At 55.5% G+C, this 26,517-nt stretch overlaps 2 protein-coding genes across 7 annotated transcripts in view; one reads left to right on the forward strand and one right to left on the reverse strand.

The window, feature by feature from the left end:
• The window catches only part of Sgsh (N-sulfoglucosamine sulfohydrolase), a 10,884-nt gene extending 6,258 nt beyond the window's left edge, over positions 1 to 4,626 (forward strand). For 2 of the 3 annotated variants that reach the window (XM_021639703.2, XM_021639713.2), the window contains 2 exons: positions 450 to 653; positions 1,446 to 4,626. In XM_021639703.2, coding sequence (XP_021495378.1) covers positions 450 to 653; positions 1,446 to 2,005 — 764 coding nt within the window. In that variant the 3' untranslated portion in view covers positions 2,006 to 4,626. Of the gene's footprint in view, positions 1 to 449; positions 654 to 1,291 lie in introns of all 3 variants that reach the window. The other variant, XM_021639727.2, reaches the window with a different exon arrangement.
• Card14 (caspase recruitment domain family member 14) overlaps positions 3,429 to 26,517 on the reverse strand; it is a 29,283-nt gene continuing 6,194 nt past the window's right edge. Inside the window, exons 4-22 of one of the 4 annotated variants that reach the window (XM_021639645.2) lie at positions 26,052 to 26,189; positions 25,012 to 25,337; positions 23,398 to 23,565; positions 20,928 to 21,047; positions 20,293 to 20,418; positions 19,768 to 19,917; positions 18,101 to 18,220; positions 15,947 to 16,089; positions 15,748 to 15,836; positions 13,093 to 13,153; positions 12,739 to 12,931; positions 9,649 to 9,775; positions 9,148 to 9,385; positions 8,705 to 8,768; positions 7,970 to 8,081; positions 6,528 to 6,701; positions 4,819 to 4,940; positions 4,132 to 4,247; positions 3,429 to 3,636 (exon numbers count right to left, since the gene is read on the reverse strand). In XM_021639645.2, coding sequence (XP_021495320.1) covers positions 3,429 to 3,636; positions 4,132 to 4,247; positions 4,819 to 4,940; positions 6,528 to 6,701; positions 7,970 to 8,081; positions 8,705 to 8,768; positions 9,148 to 9,385; positions 9,649 to 9,775; positions 12,739 to 12,931; positions 13,093 to 13,153; positions 15,748 to 15,836; positions 15,947 to 16,089; positions 18,101 to 18,220; positions 19,768 to 19,917; positions 20,293 to 20,418; positions 20,928 to 21,047; positions 23,398 to 23,565; positions 25,012 to 25,337; positions 26,052 to 26,189 — 2,795 coding nt within the window. Of the gene's footprint in view, positions 3,637 to 4,127; positions 4,248 to 4,818; positions 4,941 to 6,527; positions 6,702 to 7,969; positions 8,082 to 8,389; positions 8,459 to 8,704; positions 8,769 to 9,147; positions 9,386 to 9,648; positions 9,776 to 12,738; positions 12,932 to 13,092; positions 13,154 to 15,747; positions 15,837 to 15,946; positions 16,090 to 18,100; positions 18,221 to 19,767; positions 19,918 to 20,292; positions 20,419 to 20,927; positions 21,048 to 23,397; positions 23,566 to 25,011; positions 25,338 to 26,051; positions 26,190 to 26,517 lie in introns of those variants that run through there. The other 3 variants (XM_021639638.2, XM_060386282.1, XM_060386283.1) reach the window with 3 other exon arrangements.

Raw genomic sequence — 26,517 nt, forward strand, 5'->3', positions numbered from 1 at the left:
TGAGGAGGGCGTACCTGAGGACTTGAGGATAATTCCTCCGAGGATCCCTAACTTATATCTGCTAAGTCTGTTTTTCTAAAGAAGCTCACAGGTTGCTGTGGGCGTGTCTTGCCTGCAGGAGACGCCGTGGTACCTTGTCCCTGTTGCTGGTATTAGAAGGTCCCTAACAGCGGTGTCCCACCCAGGCAGTCTCTCTCTGCTCCATGGGACAGACTCGAGATTCTAAAACACAGACGCCAGCCTGGGGCAGTAGCGGCTGCCTAGTGTGACAGCAGTTGTGTCACAGGGATGAGAGGTCCCTGGAAGCCATGTGCCCAAGTACAGGAGGTTTGTGGTTTGTGCAAAGAGGCTGCGCCTGCAGGAAGGATCAAAGGGTTGTTTGAGGGCCACAAACAGCCTGGGGTGAATGGCCGCGTGTGCCTGAGCCTTCTCCCTCCTCCCATCCTCAGGGATAGGGCTGGTGCTCCAGGAGCTGAGAGGTGCCGGTGTGCTCAATGACACCCTCGTCATCTTCACGTCCGACAACGGGATTCCCTTTCCCAGCGGCAGGACCAACCTGTACTGGCCCGGCACGGCCGAACCCCTGCTGGTGTCATCCCCAGAGCACACACAACGATGGGGCCAGGTCAGCGAGGCCTATGTGAGCCTTCTAGGTATGGCTGTCTGTCTGTCTGTCTGTCTCATGGGAGGGGAGAAGTGAGGTCTAGTGGGACTGCCATGGGTTAGGGGCTAGAGTGCTCCCTGGCGTAGGCAGTCCTCCTCCACCTAGGTGGGGACAAGATGGCCTCCTCTGTTATGTGATAAGAATCAGAGTTGGCCAGGAGGCTTGTTCCTGTCATGTCATGACCCCCCAGAGTGTCTGGTGGGGTCCCAGGTGGTACCAGTGGGCTGTGGGTTACCCACTTGAGAACAGTCTCTCTCTCCTCAGGATCCAGAGCCTCTCATGAGTCAGCTCTGAGAGGGCCTGGTGATCTAGCCCCCCGCCACGAATGAGCAAGCATGCCTGCACCTATGGGAATGGATGGGCTGAGTTACCAGCCCAGGCAGCTTTCTGTGCCCCGCCCACTGGAAAGAACCTCTGCGTTCTTCTCAGCGGTTATGGGATAGGCTCCCTCCCGCTCTGGACCTACCTCTCCATGTGGCCCTAAACCATGAGTGAGGGAGCCACGTGACCAGCCCAGAGCGACTACTGAGCCCTCCCTACCCAGGGCTCTTCTGGTCCATAGGATTTTAGAAAGTTTTAGTTATGAGCAAGCCAGGGCCTCTGGTTACACCGTTATCGGCTTCACAGGCTGGAGGTGAGCAGTGATGACAGGAGAGGCCCAAAGGAGTCCCTCCCCACTGTTGATCTGATCCTAGTGGATTTCCACAGAGGCTGAGGTTCAGCCCTCCTGAACGTCTCCGTGCCCCTCGTGGACCCCTGCTAAGAGGCTGTTCCTTTCCAGACCTCACCCCCACCATCCTGGACTGGTTCTCCATTCCCTACCCCAGCTACGCCATCTTTGGCTCCAAGACGATCCAGCTCACGGGCCGGTCCCTCCTGCCGGCGCTGGAGACAGAGCCCCCGTGGGCCACTGTCTTCAGCAGCCAGAGCCACCATGAGGTCACCATGAGCTACCCCATGCGCTCCGTGCACCACCAGAACTTCCGCCTCATTCACAACCTCAGCTTCAAGATGCCGTTTCCCATCGACCAGGACTTCTATGTCTCGCCGACCTTCCAGGACATCCTGAACCGCACCGCGGCCGGCCGGCCCACAGGCTGGTACAAGGACCTCCACCGCTACTACTACCGGGAGCGCTGGGAGCTCTATGATGTCAGCCGGGACCCCCGAGAGACACACAACCTGGCCGCCGACCCGCGCTTCGCTCAGGTGCTGGAGCTGCTGAGAGCTCAGCTGGTTAAGTGGCAGTGGGACACCCATGACCCCTGGGTGTGCGCCCCTGACGGGGTGCTGGAGACGAAGCTCATGCCTCAGTGCCAGCCTCTTCACAACGAGCTCTGACGGTCCCCGGGGCACCAGCCAGCCTCGGGGACACGAAGGGAGGGACCGGTGGAGGCAGGGTCTGAGGAGGGCCCCTCTGTCATATGAGGTGTCCTTCCTGCCTCCTGTGGAGGACACTGGGCATGCGCTCTCTGTGTCGCTACCGCACCAGGAACTCTGCAGTCCTCGTGCCTGTGTTCCCTGGCCCAGGAGTTCTGGGGGATGCTTGGGCAGGGCAGAACCCCAAGTTTTGATGGGTGAGCTTGGAGACCTGCAGATGCAGGGGGCTTGAAGCCCTCTGGTTTGGGGAAGCCGTGGATGTTCTCAGGCCTGAGCGGAGCCCGGGGCTTCTGTGTGCCTCGCTGGCAGCAGGCAGACCACGCTGACTACTTTAACCGACCTTGGCCTGGAGGAAGCATTTAGGAGGCCTTGGGCTTGCTTCTGCCTTCAGCCTACCCCTATCAAGTGCACACTTAGCCGGGATTCTCACTGGTTCTGAGGGGAGGAGTCTGATCCTGTGGTCTTTCTGGGCTCGCTTGTCCTTTCTGAGGGTGCCCGTGGAGGACAGGGCGTGACAGTGCTCCGTCTCTTGCCTTTCATTCTCTCTGAGTGACAGCAAGCATCTGGCCCCAGCTCTCCACTTCCTCCACTTGGCCAGGGGTCAAGCATAGCCTAGGAACCTGGAAAGAGAGGGTCCGTTCCCTCTGCCCCCATCAACTCCATCATGGGAGGCGGCGAGAACCGTGGGCCCTGGCTTCAGAAAACCTCACAACAGTATAATAGTTCACAGAACTTCATAGTAGCACACTGGATCTTAGGCCCTGAGACTCAAAGACTTGTCAAAATGACTCAGCTTATGGCTAGGTGGTAGCTTTACCCATGTGGGGTGTAATGACCCCCAAGAAGGACCTGGGGTCATGTCAGCTTGACAGTCAGTTCCTCACTCAGGGAGGGTCCATTGGCTCTGTCCAGGACACCTACCAAAGCAACTTGGCCTTTGGGGCTGGACACAGAAGCTGTGAGTCGAAGAGCCACTGTCCTCCAACTTCCTGGGCAGTGTCTGTGGCAGCTGAGGAGAGTCAGCCACGCCCACGGCTCGCCAGAGGCTGTGCCCCTGCCCGGGCCAGGAGGACTGTTCCAGTGAGCTTCCAAGGTTCCTTTGACATCAGAAGTGTAGAAAGAAAGGACAGTCCCCAGGAAGCTATTCTGTTACCACAGGAGGTTGGGGCCCTGGCCCCAAGCAGGTCTCAGGAAGGGCAGCAGTGTAGCAGAATGTCCCCCTGTCCTCCATGAGCGCAGGCCATGGTACGAGAAGGCGGCTCCATCCTTTACACCTTGATTGCCGTGAGCACCTGAGGGAGGCCCTCACCGGAAGGAAGTGGGGTGGTTTGCCGGCAGTGTTAACAGGCAGGTGGAGGCCACAGTCCGGAAGCAGGTCTGGGTTTCAGCAGGGACTCTGCTCTGTCCACACCACCTTCTTCTGCTCGTCAGCAATGGCCAGGCGCACAGAGCTGAGCAGGCCGTCCAGGTCACTCCAGCTGTCGGGGGCCAGGCTGCTGTACAGACAGGGCACCCTGTCCAGTTCCCCCTCCTCCTGCCGGGCCGCCTCCAGGAACTGCTCCTCCGAGCTGCCCAGCCGCTGCAGGCCCTTCCTGCAGAGCAGAGATGTTCAGCCTGAGGACAGCAAGGTAGCCGGGAAAGCGCACCATTGGCTTTCCGGCACAGAGCCGTGTAGGCATCCAGGCCAGGGCCTGGCGAGGACCCCGCGTGTACCCTTGGGCACCAGCATGGGCATCCTGTCCAGGGAAGCTGGGGCCCGGTTGCAGGTGGTCCACTAATGGGGTGTGTAAGAGCACGTCACACTTCCCAGAGGACAGGGACGGCAGGGTGTCTGCCCCGCCAGAACCAAGTGATGAGGTGGGGTTAGGCTTCAGAGCCTCAGGCACTGGGCAGCTTTAGTCGAGCTGGGTCAGGGGACAGGTCCTCTCCTGAGGGAGGGCAGGCTGGGCCTGTCGCCTGAGGCTGTAGGGACACATGACTGGGACTGGAACAGAAAGCCCTGGTGTGTTCTGGAGGCACGTGCCAAGCTTTCCCACAGCTCAGCTACCTATTTAGACCCCGCTGCCCAGCTCTCATCCAACAGCTACCTGAGTTTCTTGGCCGTCTTCTCATTGACAGAGACATGGATGATGATGGGGAAAATGTCCATTCTGTGCAGGACTCGGACGCTGTCCAGCCGGACATCCAGCAGGGCATGGGTGCTCTTTGGGAGGGCACAGAGAAGCAAGTTAAGCCCATGGCCTTGGGTCTGGGAGGAAGTGAGGGGCCCTGTGCAGCTGAGCACAGGGCTGTGCAGAAGACACTCAGAGCGAGATGTGCATAGGACGCTCGCTGAGCATTTTACAGGGCAGTAGCCACCTGATCTGTCCCTGGGGAAATCTGGAGCTGCAAGCCTTTCGCATTGAGATAGGTTTGGCATGGAGTGCAAGCCTTAAGAATCAGACAATGTCACCCTCCATGGTCTATGTGTCTGTGTCTTTCCTGCTCCTTGTGGAAGTATGAAACTTGACAGTTTGCTGAGAGCTGTAAAATGTGACAGCCTTAATGTCTCCATTTATCAATAAACATCTATCACATCCCAAGTTAAGAGAGCTGAGGCCCAAAGGCCCACCTAAGGGTGTTCCAGAGCTTCAGCACGTGGACGCCCAAGTGGCAGGAGGATGGTGGGTCTCTCTGTGTCCTTCCTATAGAGCATGAAGCTGGGTATCTAGGGTGCTACAAGTCACTCCCCAAGTCTGGCAGGAGCTGCCAAACCCCCTCCAGCTCTTCATTACCGTGTTCATGAGGGATTCCACGGCGTGCCGGGTGAGCCAGTGGCGGTCACCTGCTGACTCTCCCTCCTGGACGATGGCCCCTCTCTGGCTCCACGTGATATACTCCTCCTGACTCAGGTACTCTGGTGGTGACATTAGATGATGTGTCACATATGGATCTGAGGGAGCCCCACTGGACACCCCACCTAGGGGTCTCCGGCCACGTTCAGTAGAAGCTTCCTGCCGCGGCCACACGAAAACCTACACCACCTCCAACCACAAGTGTGCTGGCACACCCACCCGGAGCCATGGGATGGCATGCGTGGACTCTGGGTCGGTGAAATTGGGGGCAGGGTAGATGGAGGGGCATGGAGAGATAGACCCATAGATGTGCAGGCAGGGGACAGAGGGACAGTGCTCCTCGTCACTGCCCATGCTCCAGGGGGATCCCACCAGTCCCTTAAATCCCCTTTTCCCACCGAGCATGGCTCTGGCCCTAGGGGATGCTGGTCAGTGTTTTGGGCAATGTTCTGTTGTGCATGTGTGTGAGTGGTACTGTCAAACTCCAGCAGTGCGACGCAGTAGAGAAAGGCAGCCACACATGTCCTCGTGCTGACGGCGAGAGCCCATTCTGGAGCCCTCCTGAGCAGGCCCTCGCGGCCCACTGTGGTCAGAAGGGCGCTGCCTTCCTCCGAGCCTGTCTCTCAAGGCACCCCAGCTGTCCACATCCCAGCCCAGGCCCCCCAAGTTCCAGTGCAACACCCTCCCACCAGGCCTTCCATCTTCCACCTGCATTAGAAAGATGTTCAAAGATCAAGTGTGAGGGAAACCCCTTCTCCTGTAAAAACTTGGGCCCTGGCCCAACGTTCTGGGAGCCTTTGTGCATGCTGGCTGGCCAGCTGGACCACTGCAGCTACCACCTCTCTCCCTTCTGCCCCTGTCAGCCAGCCCTTCATGTCCCTCCCTCCCTGGACAAGTACAGAGTCCACGTCTGTGTAGCTTCGTCCCCCTGGTCTGCCCCAGCTACACCCAGGCGACCATTTCTAGAGGAACCCATGGGCTCCCGGGATTCAGTTTCTCCCACTTTCCCCAGGAGGCTGGCCAAGGGAGGCACTCAGTGGAGAAGCCACATGGGTGGTGCCTGCTTCCTCCTGTCCTCTGAAAGTCAAGAGTAGAACAGTCTCCCCACAGAGTCTCTCATCCCTGTCAGTCAGCCTTTCCTGAGTCCTGGGCCTGGGGATTAGAAAGCACTTCCATGAAGCTGCCAGGTAGCTGGCAGCGAACTTACAGAACCCTCCAGCCATGCTACCCTGCGGAGTCCATCCTGTTTTCAACATGACTGTTGAAGGGAGAAACAGTGGTCCACCCCACCAGTGTCCATCAGAAACAAGGATGGGCCTCCCTTGGAAAGACAATCCTGGGCTATGATGGACCCTAGAAGGACATGTATAGACAAAGACACGTGGACAGAAAAAGAGCAGCAATGACCAAAGCCAAGATGGGAGTGGGGATGCCCTGAAGCCCTAAGGTGCTGATGAGCCAGGGAGGACCCACACATGCAGCCCCGAGAGTGGGCTCCGCTGAGGACATCCTGGGAATGCTGAGACAGTTGTCCCCTTCAGTCTCCCCAGTTTTCGGCCCTCTGTTATGGTGTCCCTGAATTTACCGACACCCGAGTGCTGCTGTCCCAGAACAGACAGCCTCTGGCCACGTGGCAGAGGAGCACGTACCTGCCGGACACCGCTTAAAACCTTGGAGGGCACACAGCTTTTTGCCCAGGATCTTCCCAACCACTCTGGGCACGAAGAGCACAGGCCGGGGCCGGGCAGGCCTGTGGGGGTGCACCAGGGTGTACGGCGCCAGGGTAAAGCAGCTCTCTGCCCAGAAGCACACGCTGGAGCTGCCTGTGGAGGACAGAGGCTGTGAGCACCTCCCACCGGTGTCCCTGCCCCGCTCTCCCAGGAGAGACAGACAAAGACATTCTCAGCGTCTATGCCGCTAACTGTGCTCAGCTGCCACCGGGCTCGAAGCTCGCCAGGAGGAGCCTCTGAGGACAGGAGGAGCCTGACCCCTCCTCCCGAAGGAAGGATGTGTAGGGGTCTTGCCTCTCGCCCCATCCCTCCTTCCCCTCACTCATCCTCTTCTCCCTCCTTTCCCCATTGGCTCAGCCCTGCCCTTCAGGTCACAGGATCCTCAGCCTCCTCCTTCCTGGACCCTTTGCTCCTCTCCTGGGTTATCTATGTTGTTCCTGTCTTCAGCACCAAACTTAATTTTTAAAAGATTTATTTTTATTTTGTGTTTGAGTGTTTCACGTGTGTGTGTGTGTGTGTGTGTGTGTGTGTGCCAGTGCTTGCAGAGGACAGATGACAGCATTGCATCCCGTGAAACTGGAGTTATGGACGGTTGTAAACTGTCAAATTTGGGTGTTGGGAACAAAGCTGGGTCCTCTAGAAGAGCATAAGTGTTGCTGACAACAGACTCGCTTCTTGAGCCTCAGGATCCACCCAAACTTTCTTAAAGAAAACGAGTGGTTAATCTTCCACCGACTCGCTTCTGATCAGCTTCATCCTGCCGCCTTAGCCGTGGAGCTCACAGCAGTCAGACCTCCAGCGTGGCCGTGTGCACACACTGATCAGATAGTGACCTTCCTCTCTATGACTCTGGGCATTTGCTAGTTTTCACTGTTCCAGACAGACTCTGCACTTCAGTGCTAGCAGCTTTTGCACAGTTCCACTGGGTCAGTGGAGTGGCCGTTTTAAAGGATAGCAAATGTGTTGCTCAGCTGGTTCAGAGGATGTGGACATTTATTATGATCCATAAAAGACATAGTGTGTGTGGCGAGGGATGGTGCAGAGACGGCTTAGCTGTTAAGAGCTGGTTGCTCTTCCAGAGGAAACGGTTCAACCCCCATTACCCATGGGGTAACTCACAACTACCTGTAACTCAAGTTTCAAGGGATCTGATGCCCTCTTCTGGTCTCCAGGGGCACTGCATGCACAAGCTGTGCGCTCGGCACACACACACACACACACACACACACACACACACACACAAAACCTATGCAAATAAATACTAGCACCCCATGGCCTGAGTGAGAGACTGCCTTGATGGTACTGCCCAGAAGTGACCCCCAATGGCCACATGGCCCCCATGCCAACTGGCCAAGCCTCACCTTCCTCCTTGCCAGAGTCCAGCTGGCTGTGGTCAAAGGATGAAGACAGAGGGCTGACACTGGCTTTGTCCACACTAACAATTCGTACTAACTTCTGTGTTCCTCCAGAAGGCTGTCACAGGAGGAACAGGGAGACAGGAAAGACATGAGGCTCAGCCACCAGCACTGGGTTTGGGGCCTGGCACCCCCTCCCTACTTTGGCACCCTGCCACAAAAGCAGATCCAGAGCAGCCTCTGAACAATCAGGCTGTGCTACAGAGGGACCAAGCTTCCCAGGCCCCACATCAGGGGGTGGGAGGCAGGGGAGGGGCCTCGGGCAACAGGGCCCTGCAGGGAGGGGTGGGGTGCAAAAGGCAGAGAGAAGAGCAGGCCCCCTCCCGACTTAGCATTGCTGTGCCCCAGGCAGGAATGTCCTAGCACCTTGCTCAGGGACAGATGGGTGCTCAAAGTGAAAGGCGCTCTGTGTCCCAAGAGAACAAGGTTCCCGACCTCAGAGGAGACAAGAACAGGGAGGTGAGGCCGTGACAGGAGGCCGGGAGGGAGAGGAGGAGCGGGAGCAGGTTTGAGCATGAGGTCTGCTGTGGTCACGTGGCCATTCCAGGGCCTGCGAGGGCTTGGTGGGTACACAGGGTCCAGACACTGCCCCGCTCAGCTCAGCGGTCCACACTTCCCCGCATGGATTCCACAGCATCCCACCGCTTCCAGCCCATTCCAGGGACCACACCAGGGCTTCACCTTTCGGGGAACTGTGCACCGTTGAGTCATGTCCTGGATGAGGGCCAGGAGCTGCCGCTGCGCCCTGAGCAGACGGAGGAAGAGACACTCTGACAGCCTGACTGAGCAGCCTCAGGGCCCAGAGGGACGCATAGGCTGGGGACAGGAGTGCTCCATGCCGGGGCTCACAGACTGGGGCCTTGACTCTCCCAAGCCTTAGTCCAGGCCAGAACATGCTAACTTAATGGTCCTGCACGGGTCCCGTGGGGGCTACTGAGCAGCCAGGGTAGGTAAGGGAGGCCCTACCACCAGGAGGGCTTATAGAGCTAAATCCTTCCTCTGCTCTTTATTCTCGGGCAGGTGCTCTGCTTTAAGGCGGGGCAGATTCTGGAAGGCCCCCTGGGCAGGAGGAACCTGGACATGGTGCTGAGCCAGGCAGACGCCATCCTCGAGCGGCTACTCACTGTGAATAGTTGGGGACGGTGCCGGACTCCACGTCTTTCATGGTGTAGGGGTTCACGCGATGGGCGTGCCAGCAGCTGCGGCCTTGGAACATGGTGTCGGTGACGTGCAGGATATCATTGCAGTGCGCATGCAGCTCCCCCTCGCCCTTCCTCTGCATGGCCAGGTTGACCCGGATGTAGAATGAGTCTCCGGAGGTCACCACTTTGGCATCGAGGTCCTGGATTAGGTTCTTATACCCTGATAAAAGAACACATCGGTGGTGGACGATTGCAGACCCCTGCACTTACAAGAGGAAGGTTCTAGAATGTGAGAGTGGGAGGAACCATGGAAGCCACTTTGGTGCTAGGCCCGGGGTGGAGGGACGGTTCCTGTTTTAGGAGCCTGGGGGAGTCAGGGAGAGACTGGCTGAACTGCCTCAGTCTTGATAGGCCTGGGTTCTGGGGTGCAGCAGGGTCAGAGCAGGGGACCGAGGGCTGAGCAGGTGTGGGCTGGTGCCTTACCCTCAGTGTTGATCTTCACAGACAGGTAGCAGGAACCATTCACCCTCCTGAGAAGGCCCACAGCCTGCTCCAGCGTGGCATTCTCCAGCGTGGCCCTTAATGACGGCTCCGTCGGTTTGTAGTCCACCTGAGGGCAGTGTGAGGGCCACTTCTCACCAACACTTATGGCAGTTGAGATGGGTGCAGAGGGAGCCCCAGAGCACCCCTTGGCCTCCCTCACAGCCCCCCATGTTGGCCTCTCGTGGCCTATCAGAATCGCTTGTCACAAGCTGTGCAGGGAAAGTGTTGTCACAGCATCAGGCTGCACTCGGCTGCCCGTCACCCCTAACCTTTCCAGTGCCGAGGATGGCCTCTTCATCATAGCTACTTTCCTGTCTTGAAAATGGACCTTGGGAGCTTCCAGAACATTCTGGGTCACTCTAGATCAAGGTTCTGTGTGTGTGAGGCCCGACCTTCTGTGCATGGGGCTGCTGAGTGGCATCCCCGGTCCTCACCCACTCAGTGCCAGGGTGCCCCTCCCTTACCCTACCGGGGAGGGGTAGGGCTTCCATACTGCCTCCCTCATCCCCGTGGTGTAAGGGGACATGTGCTTCTGTGTCTTGTGTGCGCATGCTTTGACTCGTCTGCCGACTGTCAGCTCAGAGCTGCCCAGGCTGATACGGCTGTCTCTCAAGTGCCATGGTGGACCCTGCAGCATGAAAGGGTCCTCAACTACTCGCCAGTCTCAGGACTATAGTGTCACAGGGATCCTCATATCTGTATGTAGGGCACAGGGGAGCATATGGGCCCTTCAGGATGCTCTTGCTTCACTGTGGACACCCCCTGCCCAGGTGAGCTGCCCCATTCCTGCCCTTCTCTCAGTGAGGCCAACAGGTGAGCCTCAGGGATGGACTGAAGCCTTTTCCCTTCAAGACAGGGTTTCTCTGTGTAGCCCTGGCTGTCCTTCCTAGACTCACTTTGCAGACCAGGATCTCCTCGAACTCACAGACACCTGCCTGCCACCGCCTCCTGGAGTACTGGGATTACAGGCGTGTGCCACCACGCCCGGCTGGCACATTTCTTGATAGTTTTAAAAGGCTTAAAGTTGGGTGGGGGTGGTTAGAGATTTGGCTCAGTGGTTAAGAGCCTCTGTTGCTCTTACAGAGGACCCGGGTTCTGTTCCCAGCACCTACGAAGCAGTTCTCAACTGTCTGTGACGCCAGCTCCAGGAAATCTGCTGTCCAGTTCTGGCCTCTGCAGGCACCTGCACTCTGTGCACTCACCCCTCTCACATATATACACACAATTAAAAGTAAAATAGGGCCTGGAGAGATGGCTCAGTGTTTAAGAGCACTGCCTTCTCTTCCAAAGACTAGGGTTTAGTTCCCAGTATTACAAGGTGGCTCATGACTTTCTGTAACTCCATTTCCAGGGCATCCAGTGCCCTCTTCTGGCCTCTGGGGCATCAGGCACACACATGATACATAGACGTACATGCTAGCAAAGCACCCATACACCTAATAAAAAATTTTTATGTGAAAAAAGTTATTTTAAAGGCTTGTAGTTGTGCGGTTCTGTTTTGGGGGCCAGGGAGGCAGCTTGGCGGCTAAAGGCATTTGCTGTGCGAGTCTGACCACTGGCTTAGCCCTCGACCCCACGTGGGTGCTGTGCTGTGAACCTGTGTCCTCAGCGCTCTCACATGGAGCTGAGGTGGGGAGAGCGGACTGACCGCATGCACAGAAACCCACTCACTCACCCGAGAGCTGGGGAGGGCTGCAAGAGGCAGAAGATGGAAGAGCCAGGTGTGGGGGCGCACACCTTTAATCCCAGCACTTGGAGGCAGAGGGAGGTGGTTCTCTGTGAGCTCGAGGCCAGCCTGGTCTACAAAGTGAGTTCCAGGACAGCCAGGGCTACATAGTGAGACCCTGTCTCAAAAAAAAAAAATAAAACAAAACAACAAACAAGCACGATCAAAGAAGGAGGAGGAGAAAGCCTCATGCTTGGCCCCACGGCTCAGTGGGGTGAAGGTACTCATCACCAAAGACTGAAAGCCTGAATCCAACCCCTGGGACCCACGTGGTGGAAGGATAGACGTGTGTTCTGTGACACACAGACAAATAAGCAAATACATGTATGTGTTTGTTGAGACAGGGTCTCGGTCTGCAGAACAGGCCCAGAACTCACAGCTCCACCTGCCTTTGTCTGCTAAGTGCTGAGATCGAAGGTGTGGGCCAGCACACCCCGAAAGAGAGAGCCTGCCTCAAAGCGAGGTGGAAGACAGCAGGACGACCAAAGCTGACCCCTGACCTGCCACGTGTGCTGTGCGTTTGTGCAGCCACTCATGCACACACGCACACACGCACACACGCACACGGAAGTGAAGAAAACCACGTTGTTAGGCCATGTCTAAATCACCCTCCCCACTCATGTTTTCTCTTAATAAGAGTAATTTATGATTTAAATTTATATGTATATTTGTGCTCTGTCCAGATATGGGCATTTTGCAATAAAACTCCATAGTTAAAATGGTGTTTTGTTTTGTTTTTGGTGTTTCGAAACAGGGTTTCTCTGTGTAGCCTTGGCTGTCCTGGACTCACTTTGTAAGCCAGGCTGGCCTCAAAATCACAGCGATCCGGCTGCCTCTTCTCCACCTCCCTGAGCACTGGGATTAAAGGTGTGCTCCACCATGCCCAGCTAAAATGGTAAATTTTATGTCATGTATATGTTTTTTTTCTGCACATACGCAAACTGACAATAAGATCATCAAAGTAAAAAAGAAACGCAAAGCCCTACCCCCATTAGAATGGCTTTACACAGCCCAGTCAGGGCTGGGGCGCAGCTCAGTACTGGATCACTTGTCTGACAGAAACAAGCCCCCCAGCTGCACCTCCAGAACAGCACCAAGGGCAGAGCTGCCGAGTCCCAAGGGCTCTGGGGCTTCTGACTGGCCCGGCTTAAGAAGGGTTTCCCTCCCCGACCCACGTCCACAGACAAAGGCAACACTTTCCATCAACCCAAGCAGAACTGAGACCCAGTCAGAGCCAGACCACCGTCTCCTGCCACACAGCCCTTCCCATTCTGGCCCTGGCCTTGTCTTCCTCTCTTGCTCACCATCATGATCTGAGTGCCAGGACGTAAGGCCATCTCATCTGCCGCGGAGCCGGGGGTGACGCGGTGAATGAAGATGCCGGTGAGGTTCCCGCCAATGACGCTGACCTGCTCCAGCAGTGGGGCCCCCTGGAACGCCAGCACTGTGACCTGGCTCAGGATTTTGCGGGCTGGCCTCCGCCTCACAGGGATGCTGCTGCGGGCAGACAGATCCACGCTGAGCAGAAGTCAGGAAAGGCCCAGGTTCTGGACTCTCTGCTCCAGCCCATCCCTCAGAAATGCGGCGGGCTCCCCCGGGTGAGAGGGAGCAGTCACTCTCTGCTCTGTCACGGCCAGTCTCCCCAGCCTGCAGCTCACCTTTCTGAGATATTCAGGCTCTGTGAAGACTCCTGCAGGCTGTCCTCTGGCTGGCGGAGGTCTGGAAGGAAATGGGAGTCACGCCAGCTCTTTGCCCTGCTCCCCTGAGGCGGCCTCCTCAGGTACCTCACCTGCCTGGCTCAGGCCCCTGCGGAGGCCCCGCCTTTGTGCTGAGTGCTTTGATTTCATCTTTCCATGGTGACAGCTGTGTGCATCATTCTGCAATGCCTGAACTAGTTGCCAATAGCTTAAGGGAGGGGAGACTTCCAACATCTAGATTTCTGAATTCAATTAAGGATCAGATCTGAGGGCAGGAGAGACGGCTCGGGAGTTAGTTCTGGGCACTTTTTCTTGCACAGGACCAGAATTCAATTGCCAGCACCCACACAGTGATCACCGCCGCTTTCTGTACCTCCAGCTCCAGGGGACTAGCACCCTCTTCTGGCCTCTGCGGGCACCAGGCAAGCATGTGGTGCACAGACATACACGCAGGCAAAACACTCATCACAGAAAAGAAAATAAATCCAAAAAGGGGAAGTCTAACGTTTGGCATAGTCCAGTCCTGCCCCTTGGCACTGACCAGCACCCCGCTGGCTATGCTGGGCCTCTGAATTCTCACATTATATGCTCCCCAAGGCTCCCCAAGATCTAGCATGTTAAAAATTAATTAATCCAGGCTGGAGAGAGCGCTCAGTGGTTAAGAGCACTGTCCTTCCAGAGGTCCTGAGTTCAATTCCCAGCACCCACATGGTGGCTCACAACCATCTATAGTGAGATCTGGTGCCCTCTTCTGGTGTGTAGGCATGTATGCAGGCAGAGTAGTATATAAATAATAAATAAATCTTTATAAAAGTAATTAGTTTGAAATGGTCTTACTATATAGCCCTTGAATTCTCAATCCTCCCAAGTTCTGGGATTACATGTGCAAGTCTCCACATCCAGAGAGCTCTCTCTCTTTGTCTCTCTGTCTCTGTCTCTTTGTCTCTTTCTGTGTCTCTGTCTCTGTCTTTCCGTCTCTTTCTGAGTGTCTCTGTCTCTCTGTCTCTTTCTGTGTGTTTCTGTCTCTGTCTTTCTCTCTGTCTCTTTCTATGTGTCTCTGTCTCTGTCTTTCTCGCTGTCTCTTTCTGTGTGTCTCTGTCTTTCTCTCTGTCTTTCTGAGTGTCTCTGTCTCTGTCTTTCTCTCTGTCTCTTTCTCTCTGTCTCTTTCTGTGTGTCTCTGTCTCTGTCTTTCTCTCTGTCTCTTTCTGAGTGTCTCTGTCTCTGTCTTTCTCTCTGTCTCTTTCTCTCTGTCTCTTTCTGTGTGTCTCTGTCTCTGTCTTTCTCTCTGTCTCTTTCTGTGTGTCTCTGTCTCTGTCTTTCTCTCTGTCTCTTTCTGAGTGTCTCTGTCTCTGTCTTTCTCTCTGTCTCTTTCTGTGTGTCTCTGTCTCTGTCTTTCTGTCTCTTTCTGTGTGACTCTGTCTCTGTTTTTCTCTCTGTCTCTTTCTATGTGTCTCTGTTTCTGTCTTTCTCTCTGTCTCTTTCTGAGTGTCTCTGTCTCTGTTTTTCTCTCTGTCTCTTTCTATGTGTCTCTGTTTCTGTCTTTCTCTCTGTCTCTTTCTGAGTGTCTCTGTCTCTCTGTGTGTGTAAGCCAAAGGTGAACATCAGGTTGTCTTCCTTTATCACTTTCTGCCTTATTTTGTGAGGCAGAGTCACTCACTGACTCCAGAACTCTTCACTTTAGCTAACCTAGCTGGGCTGAGAAGCCTAGATACCTTCCTATCTAGGTATCACCTCCCTGCACTGGGCTTATAGAAGCCTGCTGCCATGCCTGGCTTTTACAGGGATTCTGCCGATCAGGCCTCCTTGCGTGCAAGCAAGCATTTTTCCCACATGTCTGAGCCCCTGACACAGCACTGTGGTTCGTATTCTGTGACCTTGGGCCAGGGGCATCCTTACCCCACCTCAAGCTCCGGTGGGGGCCTCAGAGCTGCCACTCACAGATGGCTTCCGCCCAGGTAATAAACACCATCTGACTATCTTAAAAGCAGAATTAAATAGAGGAAACGCTCCAGCAGAGCTTGGATTTGACCCAGCCACATTGTGTGAACCTGAGGTGGAAGTCGGCAAGGGTTTGGGTTTCTGGTCACTTGGTCCACTGTGCTGAACACTCTCGTCCTCTGGTGGCTGTGAGGTGAATTCTGGCCGGGAGCCAAACAGCTGAGAGGGCCAGGTGTAACCCCGGGTGTGGCCTCAGGTGTGAGGTAAAAGTGAGAATGCTAATTAGTGGACGTCAGGACAAGGGATCAGTTCAATCACAGACGTGAGGAAATGAGGAGAGCGAGAGCCTTGGGGCCGGCAGCCAGGAGAAGGGCTGCTCCTGTCAGATGCCACTGAGCACCCAGGCCTGCCTGCTCACAGGGAGAGTGAGGATGGGGCAGGAGAACACGCACACCTGTGGCCATGTGAACACAGATGCTGAGCCTTGTGTGGCCTCTGCATGAAAATTAAAATGATCACAGGAAACAGCTCAGCTGGGCTGTGGTCGCCTCCACTATGGCAGAGATCAAGTTCACATCTTTCTGCAGTCTGGAGAGAGAGCCAGGCTGTCTCCCTCCCCTCCCTGCTGCCCTGCTGGAGAGATGCGTGTGTGTGTGTGTGTGTGTGTGTCACACTCACCTGCGCTGTCCAGCATCTCGTACTCCAGGTCTGTGTCCGTGTCGTCCCCCACAGCCCCTTCAAGCCGCGCCTCCGGGACCTCCGAGAAGCTGTCACAGAACACGGGAAGCTAGCTCACCTGGTGGCCGAGCTGCTGTGCCCGAAGCCCAGACAGTCCTTGGAATAGCTAGCATCCCCCGAAAGCTGGACCATGCGCTACCTTAGAAACTCAGGATCTGCCAGGAAGTCCTCCGCCACACGCTTGTACAGTGACTGCTGGCTGGGAGGCATGGGGCTGCTGGAGCGGAAGCTGTCCATCTGCTCGCGGCTGGAGCTGGAGTTCAGGTCCCACCACAGCTGGGACTGGATGGGCAGAGGGTGACAACGTGGGAAAGGAAAGCAGAGAAAGAGCTGTTGAATCAAGCTCCCCTAGGGCTTGTTGTTCTAGGCTGTGTGGGAGTGCCTGCTGTGTACATTCTAGGTTGTGTGAGAGTGCCTGTTGTATACGTCCTAGGTTGTGTATTTGATATCCCATTTTGCATATAAAGTAATGAGAACCAGGATGGAGGAGTTCCGGGCTGGTGAGGGGAGAATCGGAGGCCTTCAGATGGGGCTAGTTCTGAGCAGGCAATGAGGTGACCTAGGTCTGCTCACTGGGAACAGCGGCTCTGTGGCTCCTTTGTTGCTACCCTGAGGACCGGCACCACCCCCTGATCACTGACTGCAGGGGAAAACAGAACAGTGAGTAAGGACACCACACTAGGGTTTCGCAGACTTCCTGGAGGGCGTGACAGAGGATCCCAGGAGGAGGGTGCAGCAACAGAGCCGGCACAGCGGGAGGCGGCCAGCGCAAAGATGGCCACATCCCAGCACGCAGGGTACAGTGGGACAGGGGAGCTGATCCCACTCCTCAGGTATTTGAGAGAGGGCATATGTGCATGAGGGAAGCCAGCCAGGAGTTAGCCCTGAGACCCCAGTTTCCTTCCCATCCTGGCCACAGCCCCAAAGACCCTGATCATGAGCCGGAGCCAGGTGGGGCTGTGATTCTGGCTGGAATGTGGACCAAGAGGCCAGGGAGCATGTGCAGAGTCTGGCTGCAAATGCAGGGCCAGTGGAGCACACTGCGAGGGCATCCAGGAAGGGAGCCGCAAGCCTGCCCCAGGTGGTGGCAAGGGGCTCCATGCTCACCTGCCTCTCACCCCCATTTCAGCTCACGGCCGCCCACAACCGTGGCACCGCCACCACACCCTGAGCACCCTGAACCTGCACAGCCACCTTGAAGAGGTCACCTCTCCTCTGTGCCATCCAGGGACCATCTGAGCTAGGTGGAATAGTGTCTCCTAAACTTCAGGTCTCTCCACGATTTCTGAATGTGACCTGATTTTTAAGTAGGGTCTTTACAGATGGAATCAAGCTGAGAAGTCAGGCTGGGTGGGAGTGGGCTGAAAGTCCACTGCAGTCTTTTGTAGTCTGGGTTTTTAGATTCCCCTGAAGACTGCCTGTTTAAGGTTTGTCTGCTGGCTTGTGGCTATCAGGTAACTGAAACTTCAGGAGGAGGCTTAGGGAAGGAAGCTTAGTTAGGTCACGCGGAGTGTCCCCTGCGGGAGCTAGTAAGTCAGGTTCTGTCTGTCTGTCTGTGCCTGTCTGTCTGGGTCTCTACCTCTCTGTGTATATGTCTCTTTGTCTATTTGTCTCTCTCTGCTTTCCCAGCTGCTGTACGAGACACTCTGCCTCACCACAAACCTGAAGCGATGGGTCTGAGCCACTGTGGTGGAAACCTCTCAGCTGTGAACACAAACTTTTTCCCTTTAACTTGATGATCCCAGGGAAACCACCTGACACACCTTCTAAGCCAGGGGTTCTCAGCCTGTGGGTCTCGGCCCCTGTGGCAAACCTCCATCTCCAAAAATAGATATAATTCTTAACAGTAGCGAATTACAGTTACGAAATAGCAATGGGAATAACTTTATGGTTGTGGTCAGCACAACACAAGGAACTGAACTAGAGGGTCTCAGCTTTAGGAAAGCTGAGAAACAATGCAAGGGGACTTGGAGAGCTCCGCCTGACATGGAGGTGGAGCCTGGAGAGACGCGGCTGCAAGCCAAGGACTGCTGGGAAAGCAAAGCTGGAGTCATAGGAAAGGTTCCCCCAAAGCCACCAGGAGTGTGATCCCCTTGGCACCTTGATTTTGGGTTTCCAGCTCCCAGACCTGTGAGGGAGTGGGCTTCCTGCCTGAAATGCTCCGTGTATCAATTCTGCTATATGCCGGTAAGGTTCCTGGAGGCAGCTTGGCCAAGATGATGTGTTGGGCTGAACACAGCAGAGGGCAGAGGATGGTGGGTGGTAGAGAGGGGGGAGGGGCGGGAGCATGTACCTCGGTGGAGCTGAGGAGGCTGCAGTCGCTGTCATCGGGTGGCGGGCACATGGCATGCATCCTCACCAGCCTCTGCTTCCCCCGAAGGCAAAGTTCCCTGGCTCCCGCTTCCTGCTTGGGCTTCCAAAGAGGCCAGAGGGCTCCTTAGGGCAGGAAACTTCCCTCTGGGTCTCCGCCCCCAGCCACCCACTCCTGCTTGGACAGGTTCCGTCCCAGCCTCTGGGTGAAATCCCAGTAGTTACCCACCGAGGAGACGAGGGCCACCTGGCTTGAGAAAATGCCGTTCAGCCTTTCTCGAGAATCTAGAGAATGTGTGTTGCGTGCTGTTGGTTGCCAGGTTTAAGGATAATGAGACTGAACACAGCTCAGTGGTGAAGAGCATCAAGGATTCTTGCAGAGGACCAGGTTCTGTGCCCGGCACCGCACAGCAGCCCACAACCATCTGTAACCCCAGTTCCAAGGGTTCTGACGCCCTCTTCTGGCCTCCACAGGTACTGCGTGTACATGGTGCACATCCGTGTGCCCAGGCACACACACACACACACACACACACACACACACACACATAAAAATAAAATAGATTATGTATATGCAGTTGGCATTTCCGTGTCTGCCCTCCCAGCCTTCTTTCTGCGTGTGGATACACACACACACACACACACATAATACGTCTATGTTCACTCATCTATGCATGTATAGACACACATATTATCAAGTAGCACGTGTAGATTGTATTTACTTTATGTGTGTGCGCGTGTGTGCACACACATGCCACGGCACACCTGTGGAAGTCAGAGGGCAGCTTGCAGGGGCTGGTTCTCCCGCTCTCCGTGTGGGTCACGGGGTTGAACTCGGGTTGTCGGGCGTGGTGACAAGTCACCTTGCTAGTGTGTGCATGTATGTGTGCGTCACAAGCTGGGCCTGGTGGCTCAGGCCTGCGCATTCAGCCACTCGGAGACTGAGGAAGCAGACATACAAGTTCAAGGCTAGACTGGGCAATGTGAGTCCATTCCAAAAGTAAAAGTTTCTTAAATGGTTGGGGGAGGACGAGGGCCATGTATGATTTAGCCACAGATTACTTGCTGCGCATGAGTGTGGCTCAAGAGGCCCCCCCCACACACACACGCAAGAAGGGGTGGGACTAGGAAGAGTCTGCCTGTGCCTTCCACCGGGACCTCGGGTACTTACGAAGTCTTGCCCACCCGGGTACCTGACCCGTGCTGCCCATGGGACCAAACAGGCGTGGTGACACTCACAGCTCTTGACCGTGCTGGGCCCTCACCTTAGCACCTGTGCTACCCTGCCCCTGGGCTTTTGACTTTGGGAAAATCATTTCTACAAAGTGGATATTCTGACAGCCTCCTCTGCCATGACACACTCAGATTTGCTGGTTCCAGAACCCCTCCCTGCCAAGCTTCCCTTTCTGTAACCCAGTATATCAACCTGAGATATGCTGAAGCAGGCCGGTCCTGGCCTGTGTGCTCACAGCTCTGTGGAGCTCTGCCCCATCTCCCGGCTCACTTAACATCTGTGCTTCCCCATCACCCATGCAGCCTGTGGCCCGGCCTCCCCTCCTGGGCTGTGTGTGCAGCCTGTGGCCCGGTCTCCCCTCCTGGGCTGTGTGTGCAGCCCGTGGCCCGGCCTCCCCTCCTGGGCTGCATACTCACCCCTCCCGGGGGCTCTGCCTGCAGCTTGCGCAGCTGAGTCCTCAGCTCACAGAGCTGCTCCGTCAGCTCAAACACCGTCCTGCGCAGGGCATCCTTCTCCACCAGGCGCTGAGATATCTCCATCTGGGCCCTGTCCCTGGCTGCGTACGCCTGGAGCCAAGACGGGGAGACCGGGGGCAGCGGTTTAGGGGCGGTTACCGGTGGGACAATGAACCAGGCCTCTGAGCTGCCAAAGGCACCCTCACGCTGCATGCAAACCTTCTCTGTTTTTAGAAAACCCGTATCCGGGATGCAGTCTACATCTTGTGGCAGGAACAAAGGCGGGGAGGGTGAGAGAGAGCCTGTGTCAGTGCACTGCACGGAAGTTAGGGACCTATGGACGGAGGGAAGGAACCCTGAACCCTCTCCCTGGCCCCACCGCGCTCCAGCAGGGGACGGCGTAGATGGTGGTGTCCTTCTGCTCCCTGCCTGCGAGGCAGCCTCCTGCGCCTCCCCTCCCAGCCCGGCCCCCAGGGCTGAGGGTACCTGGTCACGTTCCTTCTGCAGCTCAGCCACCTGGCCCTGTAGTGTGGTCATCTTTTCTCTGTACAGCTCGCAGTCCACCTGGGTCTTCTGGAACTGGAGCAGGGTCTGTTCTTTCTCCTCCCAGTACTGTGCAGTGGGGACACAGCCATGGGTTCACTGGTCTGAAGGCTTGGGTGGGAAGGGGTGAGTGGAGAGATGGGGGAAGGGAGATGGGAGCCTGGGGTGGGGAAGTGAGGTGAATTCGTATTCTCTCCACTGGGACAGGTTTAGAGGTCTGACTCCAGAGCCACGGAGCCATTCATGCTGGATTTACTCAGCAGTTGTGAATACACGTGTGAGGAATCACACCTGCTTAATGGCCCTAAATAAGCAAGGGATTTCCCCTGCCTCACTCTCTCCCTCTGCTGCCTTCTCTGTCCATCCTCCTTTGTCTAAATCCTGGGCTGTCATGGTCCCTAAGCCTTTGACACGAGCTGAGGCTTCCTCCATTGATCCTCTGGCCATGAGGTTCAGGGTACGGCTTAACATACGCAAAGTTAAATGTGCTGATGATTGAACGAATCCGTGGGCCCCAAAAACGAGCCTGCCCAGGATGGAGGGGGGCCGCAACCCCAAGGAAGGGGCTGTGCTGTCACCTGCTTCTGCTGCCTCTCTGCAGCCACCGCTCGCTCCCGCAGCGAGTGGATGCGGTCCACCAGGTCTTGCTTGCTCTCCCGGGCCTCATCCAGGCTCTGCTCCAGAATGTCCTTCTCCACCTGGTGCAGAACGAGGTCAGCCAACCTCCCCGCACCCTACCGGGGAAACCGAGCCCCAAGGAAACGGCACAGGAAAGCCCGAGGCCGGGCTTTAGGTAGTGTGGCCTCATTACTGCAGCTGCTGGTCTGAGGCGAGCATAGGCTGCAGAATGCATTCAGGCTAACTTAGGCTTCTTAGACACTGACTCAAAAAAAAAAAAAAAAAAAAGAGTGTGAAATGAGGGCTGTGGGTGCATTTTGGTGTGAGAGTACATAGCATATGTAACCCCCTTGGTTTGGTGCCCAGAAACACACACACACACACATGCATGCCCACACATGTACATCTGTATACACACATGCACCCACACAGGAACACATGCACACCAGTCATAAATGAGAAGATAGGCATTTTGGTTCTAAATGGTCGAGGAGACAGAATCCCTCAAGGAATAATTTCTCTTTAGGATCATTCAGCCTTCTCCAACCGCTCCACCAGCAGAGCTTGAAGACAAAGGACGGTCCTTCTCGTGCTTCATTCCCCAGAGGAGCCTGTGAGCGACACACAGTCCAGCCTAGGCTGTAGTGAGCTGTGTCATATCCCCAAGGAGGGTATACTGAGGGAATTTCTTATAAGAAATGTGGGTGCAATGCCTGCAGAGGCCAGAGGGGGCACCAGAACACCCGGAACTGGAGTTAGAGATAGCTGTGAGCTGCCGTGTGTGTGTGTGTGTGTGTGTGTGTGTGTGTGTGTGTGTGTGTGTGTATGTGTGGTGTGTGTGTGTGTGTGGTGTGTGTGTGTGTCTGTGTGTGTGTGTGTCTGTGTCTGTGTGTGTGTGTGTATGTGTGTGTGTGTGTCTGTGTGTATGTGTGTCTGTGTCTGTGTGTGTGTGTGTGTGTCTGTGTGTGTGTGTGTCTGTGTGTGTGTATGTGTGGTGTGTGTGTGTGTGGTGTGTGTGTGTCTGTGTGTGTGTGTGTCTGTGTGTGTGTGTGTGTGTGTGTCTGTGTGTGTGTATGTGTGGTGTGTGTGTGTGTGTGGTGTGTGTGTCTCTGTGTGTGTCTGTGTCTGTGTGTGTGTGTGTATGTGTGTCTGTGTGTCTGTGTGTATGTGTGTCTGTGTCTGTGTGTGTGTGTGTGTCTGTGTGTGTGTGTGCTGGGAAGCAAACCTAGGTCAACCGCCAGAGCAGCAGGTGATCTTAGCTGCTGAACCAACCGTCTCTCCAGGACTGTTCCTCCAGTAAAATTTTTAATTAAAAGAACCCAGAGGGGGCTGGAGAGATAGCTCAGTGGTTAAGAGCACTGACTGCTTCTCTAGAGGACCCAGGTTCAATTCCCAGCACCCGAATGGCAGTTCACAACTGGCTGTAACTCCAGTGCCAGGGGCTGCATGGCACTAGGCAAGCCCATGTGCACATGTCTGGGCATGCAGGCAGATACCCATCCACATACGATAAAATAATAAATCTTTAAAAAAAAATCAGAGGGGACCAGGTGGCACACGCCTGTAATCCCAGCAGAGGCAGAGGCAGGTGGATCTCTGAGTTCGAGGCCAGGCTCTAACTCAGAGTGAGTTCCAGGACAGCCAGAGCTACACAGAGAAACACTGTCTTGAAAAACCAAAAAAGAAAAGAAAGAAAAGGGAATCAAGGTGACTAGGTAAAGTGTTTGCCGAGTTCCAGGGCTTCCGTGTCCCCAGCTCCCAGGCTCCAGGAAGTCTGCTCCCCCGAGCCGTGGTGAGCCGGATGGAGAAAGTGTGATGGGCAGGACGGATTATATTTTCCACATCCCTATAGCTCATCCAGCCTTTTTTATCTTAGCCACGGCATCGCCTGCCTTGGGCTGCCATTCTGGGATTGCAGGCTTGCATCCCCCCACCCGGCAGACCCCACAGTCACAGGGGCCTTTCCTATTGCAGAACAATGCGGTTGCAGTAAATTAACCCACATGATGAGCTAATATAGAGACGAGGCTTTTGTTTTTGTTTTGTTTTGTGTTTTTGGTTTTTCGGGACAAAGTTTCTCTGTGTAGCCAACCTGACCTCGAGCTCACAGAGATCCACCTGCCTCTGGCTCCTGGGTGCTGGGATTAAAAGTGAGTGCCACCACCACCTTGGCGGGGACAAGATTTATAGTGCCGTCACCATCTGGGTGGGTGGGAAGAGAGGCGGGAAGGAACACGGGGGATCACATAATCTGCTCTGGTGGTACAGGTTACCATACCATGATACTGAGGCAGGAGGATCATGAGTTCAAGGTCTGCCTAAGACATAGAGAAGGGGTTGGCATGAGCCCATAGGTACCCACTGACACTAAGGACATGGCCTTCCCAGATCAGCAGGAGATGTCTGGCCTCCTGAGGGACCAAGGCCTACCAGGCTGAAGGTCATGGAGCGCAGCTTTTCATTTTCCTCCTTAAGGCGATTCAGTTCCGCTCCCTCAGACTCCAGGTCGCTGACCATCTTCAGAGACCTCTCTCGAGATTCCCGTTCACAGGAGGACACGAGGCTTGCCCGCTGTAGCTCCTGCTTCACCAGGTAGAGCTGTGTGGGAGAAAGCGGAGGAGGGTGGTGGGGAAGGTCTCTCCGGCCAGCACTGCGAGCTGCAGCTTGCCCACCCGCCCTGCTGATGCTGGTTGCCTGTGGAGGGCCTCAGCCCTGAGCTCCAAAGGCACCAGGCACGGGTTCACCTCCCGGGCAGCCCCACAGCCTCCTGGGAAGAAGCAGCATGTGAGAGTATTTACTTTATTTTAAATTGCATATGTGTGTATATCTGTGTGTGAGCATGCGCATGTGTGTGCTGGTGCCTGCAGAGGCCAGAGGTGTTAGATGCCCCCGAGCTGGAGTTATAAGCTTCCCCGTATGGGTTCCGGGACTTGACTTGGGTCCTCTGGGAAAACACCGTGATGTCTGAATGGTCAATGTCCCCTTTGGCTTGGCACCCAGGGGGCGGTTCTATCTGTGCCTGGGAGGCGCGGGGCACGCTGGGCTTGCCTCGTAGGCACTAGGGCAGGCTTTGGCGCATACACCTTGCCCGCTCTCACTTTCCTCTTCGTTTATAGTAGAGGCTATGAGCTGTCTGCTTCCTCCTCTGGCCACCATGCCTGTCTGCTGCCATCACTCCCTGCACGACAGACTCTTATTCCTCTGGAACCACAAGCCCAGACAAATCCCTCCTGTGTTTTTTTTAGTCATGTTTTATCGCAGCAACGGAAAAGTAACTAATACAGACTGACCCTCTCATCAGACAAAGGCGTGCTAGCTTTATTTTGCTTCGGATGAGATACAGTGCTTAGCGCTGGAGAGATGGCTCTAGGGTAAGAGCCCTGGCTGCTCTTCCAAAGGTCCTGAGCTCAATTCCCAGCAACCACATGGTGGCTCACAACAATGAGATCTGGCGCCCTCTTCAGGTATGCAGGCACACATACAAGCAGAACACACAAATAAAAAGAGAAAGACTAATGGCTTGGGTCCCTTGGAGCAGACCATGGCAGACAGTGGCACCGGTACCAGCTCCCAGCTCTACAGTTAGTTAGATTGATGGCCACCAGCGCCCCTGTTTTCTCTGCCATCTTGTGCTCTGCTAACCCCTCTGATGGTGAGAATGTGGGATCATAAAGGTGGGTTAACAACAATGCGTCAGCAAGGTCAGGCCAGTGAGGGCTAGGGAAGCTGAGGTCCACAGGGACTGGATTCTTCATCAAGCAGAGTTTCCTGGGGTAACCTGTGGGGTCCAGGCTCTGTGTGTGTCCAGGGTCCCGAACCCCCAAACTACCCAGCCAGATCAAGCTGGCCTCCTTCTTCTGTTGGTCAGAGGCCCAAGAGGAACTTGGATCTCAGAGATGTCCCCTGATGTTGTCAAGCACCCTGGAAGGAAGCACCCCATAAGGCAAACCCAGGAGGTCTGCAGGGCGTGTGGAGTGGGCTCCCCAGATTCGGTCCCCTGCTTGGATTCCCCCATTAGCTGGCTAGCGGGTCCTTGGGTGGTACCTCCTCCTGCAGGCTGTGGCAGCGCGTTGTGGCCAGCTCCTTCTCTCGAAGCGCGTTGCTGTAGTGCAGGGACAGCGTCAGCATCTCATCCTTCAGCTTCAGGACCTCGTGGAAGTGCGTGCTCACCTCACGCTTCATGCGGCTGTGGTCGGCCTCGAGCTGACGCAGACCCTCTGCCCGGGCCTCAGCTGTGCCCAGGCGCTCCTTCAGCTGCTGGTATCTCCGAAGCAGCGCCTCCTTCTGCGCCTTCTCCTGGGCCAGCTCCTCCTGCAGGCTGCTGATGGCCCCAGCCAGACACTCGGTCAGCTTGGACGTTTCCATGAGACCTACAGGTGGGTGATCATTCTGTCATCTTGCCCTCCTGGACTCAGCCCCCAGGGTCTTGTACCCCATGACAAGACCCTTGTGAGCCTACAGGCCTACTCTGTTGGTCTCTTTAAAAGCCTCCTGCTTTTGAGGGACTCCATATTTTCATCATGATTTGGACTGCCCTTCTAGGCTTTCCTGTGAGATCCTACCATTTTCATCCAGCTTCCCTTATGAGCTGATTGTACCCAAAGCTAGCAATTTCCATGGGACCCCAAGAAAACTCAGCAGAGACATAAATCTGCCTGACAGAACACACAAACCAGAGCAGATGTCTGACAAGCTGCTGTTTTGAGTTTCCTGAGAGTCCTGTTCTTTTAACAGCCAAATCTTTCAACAGCTCCCTAGGAAAGGCCAGAGTCCATCAGCTCCTGAATGTGACTGTATGTCCCACCATGCGGATAAGCCTTTAGGGTGTGACTGTGCTCTCCTGCAGCAGTCTCCCCACTCCAGGGAAGAAAGACACTAGGTGTCCCCTTAGGCAGCATAAAGGCAGCCCTTTATGTCTTGAATGCATGGCGGGCCCCTAGAGTCTCCTCAAGGTGCGGGGAGATGGGTCTTGAGGCCCCCAAGGTCCAGGGCTGCCTTCTTCCCATTGCACTGAATGGGGAGAGTGCCCTGCCCAGGGCCAAAGACCCCGGCTTGGAGGGAACGACCTTCGAGCCAGCTCTCACCGCTGAAGGTGCCAAAGTCAATGTCAGGCTGCAGCCCAGTGACCAGAGTGTAGACATCAGGGTTGTGGAACTTCAGGCTTTCCAGAAAGGCGACGGCACCGTTCTTCCCTCGGGCCTTCAGCAGATCCAGCAAGTGTCCTTGAGGCGGGGGGGGGGGGGAGGGAGAGAGAGAGAGAGAGAGAGAGAGGGAGAGAGCGCCTGAACCAGGGGATGTGGACATGGACAGCTTTGTACACCTGGAGGTTGGAGTCCTCTGGGACCCCTGCTGGGAGGCCCCTTTACTGTCCTTGCAGGCTTTATTCATGCGTCATCAACTCGAAGAGGCAGGAGACATATAGTTGGACCCTTACTAGGGGCAAGAAAATGTTCTTCCGTGAGCTGGGTACAGAGGGACAGGTGCAGACATAGTCTTACAGTGCTGTGTTCTCTCTCTCTCTCTCTCTCTCTCTCTCTCTCTCTCTCTCTC

The sequence above is a fragment of the Meriones unguiculatus genome, chromosome 7, assembly GCF_030254825.1.
Source record: "Meriones unguiculatus strain TT.TT164.6M chromosome 7, Bangor_MerUng_6.1, whole genome shotgun sequence".
Taxonomy (NCBI): domain Eukaryota; kingdom Metazoa; phylum Chordata; class Mammalia; order Rodentia; family Muridae; genus Meriones; species Meriones unguiculatus.